The following is an 8,026-nucleotide window of genomic DNA, read 5'->3' as shown; positions in this document are numbered from 1 at the left end:
CAGATCCCAGGAACAACATCAGAGCTCTCTGTCCAGAAGAGTGCAGTGCTAGGAACAGCTAAGATACTGCGCAGAACCCTCAAACTCCCAGGCCTCTGGTAGAGGACCCGAGGTTGAGGAAGACACATACCACCCATAGGGGTGAGAGGGGAATTTTTTTTATTTTTTTTATACACACACACACACACACACACACACACTGAAGTATTTCGTGAACTAATGCCCACAGTCTAGACTGTTATATGATATCTGGGGATACATCAAGGACCTCAGCCTGCAAACCCTTACTCATATAAGAATCCCTACTCACTCAAAGAGTCCCAGTGGGCCCTTAATCCTTGTGACGATCAGTCACTACAATAGAACTAATATCCATGAGAGATCTTTTGGGAGTTTTTTTTTTTTAAATAAGAACTCCTCCTTTGGCAAAGCCAATACATTAAAAGAAAAAATAAATTGTAAATTTCATTTTCCGTCCCAAGAATATTTTCATTCCATTAACATCACCACTAACTCTTTATATTTGTTGGTACAAATGAATCACTGTCATTTCAATGGACAAGTGACATTGAGAGACCAAATTAACTTACTCTTTTTAAATAAAGCAGGGCATTTCTAGTATGTGGGCAACACCACCTGGACTAAGCTCTAGACCATCCCAGGAAAACTATCCTGGCAAAAAGACTTAAGAATCATGGACAACATTGTGCCTGAAAAGGCAATTGATTATGATAGTCTCTTCTGAATAAAGAATGACTGTATTATGGGTGTTGTTACGAATTTACATTGTATTACTTTCAAAAATTAAATGAGCCTGGTAAAGCATGGGCCGATGGCATGTGTCTTTTTCATTATTTCAAGAACTGTATTTAAAATAAAGAGGTTTCACACATCATATAATTACTCTGCTCTTACAGAAGCATGGCAAAACTAAATAAATATAGAGTTACAGGCAACAGTAAAAATTCAAATAATTGGATTTTGTTAGTCTGTGGGGACACTGACTTAGTACTGCATTTAATTTTGTTAAGTGGGAGAAATATTATTTCAGACAAGGTACAAGAAAAGAGTCATCCCACTTTTCTTAAATTATAGAGAATATTTTAAGCTGTTAGCTTTTCTAAGACTTTATTTTTTTTTAATCTAAAACTACATTTTAAATGTTGAGCTTAATCCATATACAGTTAAGAAACAAATTATAATTATATAGGCATTGGCCCAATATAGACTATTTAGAATAACTTGTATTCAATATCCATACTTCCATAAAGCCCTTTTTCTCTAAATTGAATGAGTTCAATGCCTCACTAGAGAATAGAATTGTGGTCCAGTGAAGAATGGTTGTGTTTCATTTTAATTGTAAAGAGATTAATCACCCACAGATATAAGTCATTTTTCTTTAATGACCTTCTGAAACATAAATGGATATTTTTTCTCAAAACCACAGTCATAGTGAAGTATTGGCATGCCAGGAACTGCACCTGTTTCTAGTCGATGGCTTGTGGTTCTATTAGGGGTGGGAAAGAAATATTTTAACTTAAATCAGACTTTAAACTTTTCAATGTATAATATTTTCACATTCAGATTGGTGGCTTACAAACTAAGCTAGGATTTAATAGTTGGCAATGACTCTTGTGCAGAAGTTATTTATCAAAAAGCTCTTCTAAAATTCAAAGTTTTGAGTTCAAAATACATTGTGGAAAGTTAAAAGTTCCATAAAAGGTCATTATAAACACACCTGAATGTCAATTTATTCATGGATTAGATAATTTCTTTAATATTGAATCAGAAACTACACTTTGAAAATAATTTGTTTTGAAACAGGACGAAAAATATTTTTAAAAAGTCCTCCCACCGCTATCACTAGGCAAGAGCCATAAAAATTGCATACACTATATCAAAATTATTAAAACAATGCCACAAGTCTCTAATATTTTATAATGAAAAGTGGAGCATTAAACTGAAGGCATTCAGTATACTCTAGAAATTGTACAGTAGTTACTGTCCTTGTGTAATAATCCTCTGTGACAGATTGATGGAAGAGCCTAACAGCACTAGTATTGGTTAAAATGCGGAATCTTTAAGCTGCTTGTGTTTGATGGGGGTCAGGGAGTGTGTGTTTACCCATCTGCACATGAACAAATTTGCTGACTGAAATTCACCAACACTGATATTTCCCCTGCTGAATGTAAAAACTTAACTCCAATGATCTTATCTGATCCATGACATTACAAGCAAGACTATCAATTCAATTTCTAAATCAAAAGGATATGCAAAATAACTAAAAGAAAAATGAAACAGATGTTTCTTCTTTTGCATGCATCTTCTATAATCCACAGAGGTAGAACAGATAGAAAACAAATTCCTTTGTTAAATGTACATTGCAACTTCATCTTTCATTGACTGACTGATACAAATATATTAATCAGCAAGTTGTTGCAAACCACATGAGGTGCTGCATGCACCACAAATGCGTATTTCCCATGTTATTGAACATACTTTCTACTATTTCAATGGAATATCCAGTGAAATAACTTAAACAGAAATATTTTCCTCAGCAGCAAAATTGTTAATCTTTAAAAAGCTCCCATTTATATATTGTATTACAACCTCCTTGAAACTATCCAGAATTTTTACTCATTTTGATGCAGCTCGCTATTTTTGTCATGACATCCCATACTCCAACTTCTCTTTTTCATGGTCTACTGCAGTTACCCCACCTGCTTTAACCCTAAATCAGCTAGTAAGATAAAATCTAAATAGACAAACCAAAGCATAAGTGCAAACTGTCATAAATGAATTATGGATTAAAAAACTGTCCCCACACCTCACACTGTCTAATTTAGGATACTATATAACACCTATCGTTGCAGTATCTAAGCTTCCCAGGTAAACTAAGTGTGTAAGATAAGCTCCCTTGTCTTGAAGGAGGCAATGTTTTTTCAACTCTTCTCTTCTCCACCTTCTGGAGAAGAAGGCTCTGCCTGGGAAATCATTCTTTTTAAAATCACCAAATAACATTTTATCTGCTCATGGAAGCAACAAATACTTCTGGTGAAGCTAGCCTTGCACAAGTGGAAGTGAAAGTTTAAATGCTGACCCTCATTATCATCTGTTTCAAGTAACTTTATACTCGTATTTTATAAAAACAGAGGGCTCAGATTTTTCAGTTGTATTATTTTTACCCCTCTAGTAGGATGGGTGCATCAAGGTAGGTGCCTCAAGAAAGAAAAAGAAAACAGAAGCATTATACCAGTTTAATGTGTTTTCAAATACTTTTTCGTTTTGTTCCACACAGAAAAATATAACTGTGGTTCTTAGAAAACACACTTAGGTTGCCAACCCTCCAGGATTGGCCTGGAGTTGCCTGGAATTGGCATTGATCTCCAGGTGACTATTGATTTTAATAGGATATTTTAAGAAAATGACATTATGTCATGTTGGGGAAAAAAATCTCCAGGAATAGCTTAAGTTGGCAACCCTAAAACACACACATTTGTGTCTGTATGAGTACTTATCACATCTGGAAGAGAGTTTAAATTATTTTAAAGAGGTACTGAGAATAAAGTGATATTATAGGTCTCCATATTTATTACTTTCAATACCTCCAGATCAGGTTTGTTCATTTTACAGGCTAAAGGAGAATTTTTCTAACTGCCAGACTTGCAAACTCAAACCAGGATCTGAAAACTCTACCTGTATTCTTTCTCGCTCTCAAATCTCCAATAAGCATTTTTGCTGACAAAACTTAGCAATTTAGTTGATGTTTAAAGCTGGATAGACGCCAGCTTGCTCTCCTATCATTTTGTAGTGCTAAATGCATTTTAAAAAAACACTTTGTTTCTGTCAGTAAAATAAGAATGACTTAAAGATACTCAAAGAGCAGATACATAAAAAGTGCTGTTTTCACATGTTTTTAAAGTGCATAGAAAACTATTAGTTATAGAAACATAAAGACAGTAAACCCATGAAAAGATTGGGGTGGGGAGTCCTAGAAGACTGACATTAAGGAATAAATGTTTATTTGAACCAGGGATTCCCATACACTTCAATTACCCACCCTCACAAGATTATACATCAAAGAAGTAGGCAAAGGAGTTCTATTAGTCATCTCACTGTGCATATGTTAATTTGCGTAACTAGGTATATTTTTACCTATAGATGTTGGGTGAGTTAGATAAGCATGTAAGTATCAATGCCAAACGGAATATAAATAAATGGAAAGTTAAGACAAGGCAGCAAAGGAGGAGATACTTTCTGAATTTAGCTCTCCTAACACATATATCAATCTAAACAAAGTAAAGGGACTAGAAGATTTTCATAAGCTGAGAAAGGTTTATTCCTCTCTCATAACAAATGCCCGAGTTCACCTGGCACCTTCCTCTTTGGAAATAACCAAACTTCTCCAAACCTGTTGATATCTTCTGTCAAGCACAGATAATCTGCACATGCCACAAGCAAGTTTAATGCACTTCAGCAAAGTGAATAAAAGGACACCAGAATTTCACATTAGGTGCATTATCCTAAAATAGAGGAGGCCTAGAGGAAAATATCTGATTCATTACTACACCTCTACCCCAATATAACGCTATTCTCAGGAGCCAAAAAAACCTTAACGCGTTATAGATGAAACCACATTATATCGAATGTGCTTTGATACGCTGGAGCATGCAGCCCTGCCCCCCGGAGTGCTGCTTTACCACGTTATATCCGAATGTGTGTTATATCAGTTCACATTATATTAGGGTAGAAGTATATATAGCTTAAGTGCAGTGCCCTCTTATTTATTGTTTTGAAAGATGTATGTGATGTTCAACAACACTCCAAAAACAAACAAAACCCAACACCCCATGGCTTCAGAAGTGTCCACTTTAGGGACCAGATCCTGCAACTCCTACCATACAGGAGCTGCCCTTCACTCTCATGAGTAATCCCATTGAAGTCTCTGGTTTTGTTTAATGAGTAAGGAAATGCAGGACTGGACTATAAAGTTTCATGATTTAGTTTCCATTACAATTTTGTTCAGCCTTAAAAATATTACACAAATATTAGTCTGATTTACTCTCCATTACTACCCCGTTCCACTGGGGATTGCATGGTGCATACATCATAGTATAAATTGACTATGTCCTTCCAGTAGCTTCTTAATAGGTTTCACTATATAACTAGCAGGGTTTGCGATTGCCCGAAGATGGAATCTGATTAGTTTTAGGGCTCATACACATTGTTGCGACTCATTTGTCCCAGAATTTTTTATCTGTTTAGGACGGCTCTACTGGGTATGCAGTTATCTCCCAGAGATGCCCGGGATGTAATTGCTCAAGAGTGGCATATCATTAGTTCATGAAATTTTAATACTCAGGCACCTTGTATAAAGCATGGAAGTGCAACTACTGGGAAGATGGGACAGCTAAAAGACAGGGGACATGTCTCTGCTCTAGTTTATATGGACAAGGAGAACATCCACAGTTACCTTAGGGTCATTAAAAAAAAAAAAAGTATGGAAGAGATAAACGCTCATGCTTCAGGGCACAAGACAAGATCACTTGCCTCCTCCTCTTGAAACAGCCACTGTCAGAGGGAGGATAGGGAATGGATGGACCCACGGGTTGGATCTGGGGTGGCAGTTCCTATGCTCTAGGTGTTTACAGCCGTGCGCAGCCTCTCTGAGACAGTGTGGTTACCAGGCATACGCGTTTTCACTCTGAGCTGCACCGGCTACCTGACATTGGTTTAGTGACCCCCTCCACCCACCGGAGGGCTGAATAGCGGCAGCGGGTGTTCCCGGTCCATGTCGAAGCCCCGAAGGAAATAGGTCGGGGAGCGCTGCTGGATGAGGGAGGCGGAGGGGGAGAGCCCCGCGCATACGGGATGAGTGGGGAAGGGGCCGGCGGTACCTGCTTGTCTAGCGCGGTGTCCTTGGCGCTGCCGGCGGAGGCGCCCTTGGGGGCCGGCGCCCGCTCGCAGCTGCAGCCCTCCAGCATGTACATGCCGGCGGGCCGGGCGCTCTGCTCGCTCTCGAAGTAGAAGAGCACGTTCTGGTAGAGCGCGAACCACTTCTCGTGCCAGCGGCTGGTGTCCGCCGTCTTCTTGCTCAGGTAGCCACGCTTGGTGCCCTCCTTGCGGGCCAGCAGGGCCAGGTACAGGGCGTGCCCCTCGTTGTAGCGCACGCACTTCTGCATAGTGCCTGGACAGCGGGCCGGCCTCCGCCGCCTCCTCACTGCCCGCCCGCCCTGCCCCGCATAAGGCAACTGCCGCCGGGCGCTCACAGCCCCGCCGAGCCGCGACGGTGCCTCACGGGCTGTGCCCGCACGGACGGGCAGCTGCAGGCAGGCCGTGGGCTCCGCCCGCCTGGCTGGGGGCTGCTCTCGGGGGAAGCGGGACCGGCGCTGGGCCCCTCCGGCCGGACGCTCTCCTGCCTGCGGGATGCGGCTCAGCGCCGCGGCTGCTCCCTCCTGGCCTGCGGATGGGAAAGTCGGGGCTGGTGCTTCCCTCTAGGCGGCTCCTTCGAGGCTGCTACTCTGCCTCTCCGAGGGGCTCCCGGCGCCACCGCCCAGCGCTACCCTTCAGGCACCAGGCGAAGCATCCCGAGCAGCCAGGCCGGCGCGCGCTCTCTCCTCTCCCTCCCTACCCCTGGCCAAAAAAGTTGCGCACGGTGCCCGAGCAGCCCCCGCTGCGGGGAGAGACGCGCAGAGCCCGCGAGGATCCCCCAACAAACTCCGCCGGGAGCCAGAAAGGGAAACGTCACGTGGGAGATCAGCTGTAATCGGCTTTGAGCCCAATTTAAAGAGCAAAGTCGCCGCCGCAACGTCCTATCCCTCTGTCTGTGAGCGAGGATCTGCCTCCTCCCTGGCTGCCTCCCCTGAGGGTTTATCTCCATCCAGCCGATCAGGCTGAGAGGGAGAATTATAAGAAAGCCAGAGAGAGAGCGAGAGAAACAAACATTTCCACGGCACTGGCGGGGCGGGGGGGCATAGCAATAATGGGCAGGTTGCTGCAGTGTGTCATTTTCCTCCCGTACCTGTATTTGTATCTAAACTCCATCAAGCATACTGCCTCATACTTAGTGGTGGTCGCATTTGCTCATAGATTTTCTCTCGTTTCCTTTGCATGGGATTAAAAGGGGCGTATCAGCAACACGAGAGAATGAAATGCATCAGCACGTCCACGGAAAACCCTCAGCCCCTTGACTTTTTTTGTTTATTATTATTTTTAAAAAAGGGGGGGGGGACTACAATTCCTTTTGAGGGGATTTTTCGCCATAGCATAATACTTGTGACTTTAATAACGATGTGCAGAACCTGCTGTAATTTTTCAAATTGTTGCATTTTTTAAAAAATCTTTAATAGCACAAAATACAGAATAGCAAATCATTATTAAAAAGTGAAATTACACACGTAGACTAAGTATGGTTTTAAAAAACATCAATGACAAATTAAAAAAACAATATTGCCAGCAATTAGTTTAAAACATTACAAACATATTTACTGCAAGAAAAAAAATTGATTTTTTTTTTAAATGTGGCTTTTAGAAATTACAGATTAAAATGGGGATATCTGGAAAATAGTAAACAAATATAAAGGACTCAGAATGTATAGCATGCTTTATATCAGAATCCAGTCTACTATACAAATGAACCACTTAAAAGCTTTAGTTCAAATTATCATTGTTTAGGTTTAAGAATATTTTCATTGAGCATATTTGCAGTGTCATCTATAAATGCAAACCTAGGCCCCTGTAAACCCAGGGGGCCAACCACATGGAGACAGTTGCAGGAATGAGATGCTAGGTCCCTGCAATCCTGCAAAAAGCATAATTTATTTTACATTTAGCTCAATAGTACTAACTACCTGCATAGGTTTTAAGAGATCAGGGCAAATAGACGCATGTAACTATTAAAAAATAAGCATACATAAAGGAACCAGTTTTTTCTGACATATATCATTATTACATAATACCTAACAGTAATTTAAACTATTAATATGACTGCTTCCACCCAACTAAAAGACTTCAGCGTTCACCAAAT

At 41.0% G+C, this 8,026-nt stretch overlaps 1 protein-coding gene across 2 annotated transcripts in view; it reads right to left on the bottom strand.

Annotated features, from left to right (window-relative positions):
* The window catches only part of RASGRF2 (Ras protein specific guanine nucleotide releasing factor 2), a 241,924-nt gene extending 235,672 nt beyond the window's left edge, over positions 1 to 6,252 (bottom strand). For both annotated transcript variants that reach the window (XM_032793920.2, XM_032793929.2), the window contains exon 1: positions 5,898 to 6,252. In XM_032793920.2, the coding sequence (XP_032649811.1) occupies positions 5,898 to 6,182 (285 nt within the window). In that variant the 5' untranslated portion in view covers positions 6,183 to 6,252. The remainder of the gene's footprint in view (positions 1 to 5,897) is intronic.
* Positions 6,253 to 8,026: the final 1,774 nt, after the last annotated feature.

The sequence above is a fragment of the Chelonoidis abingdonii genome, chromosome 6, assembly GCF_003597395.2.
Source record: "Chelonoidis abingdonii isolate Lonesome George chromosome 6, CheloAbing_2.0, whole genome shotgun sequence".
Lineage (NCBI taxonomy): Eukaryota > Metazoa > Chordata > Testudines > Testudinidae > Chelonoidis > Chelonoidis abingdonii.
This window is presented reverse-complemented; position numbering and strand designations above follow the sequence as displayed.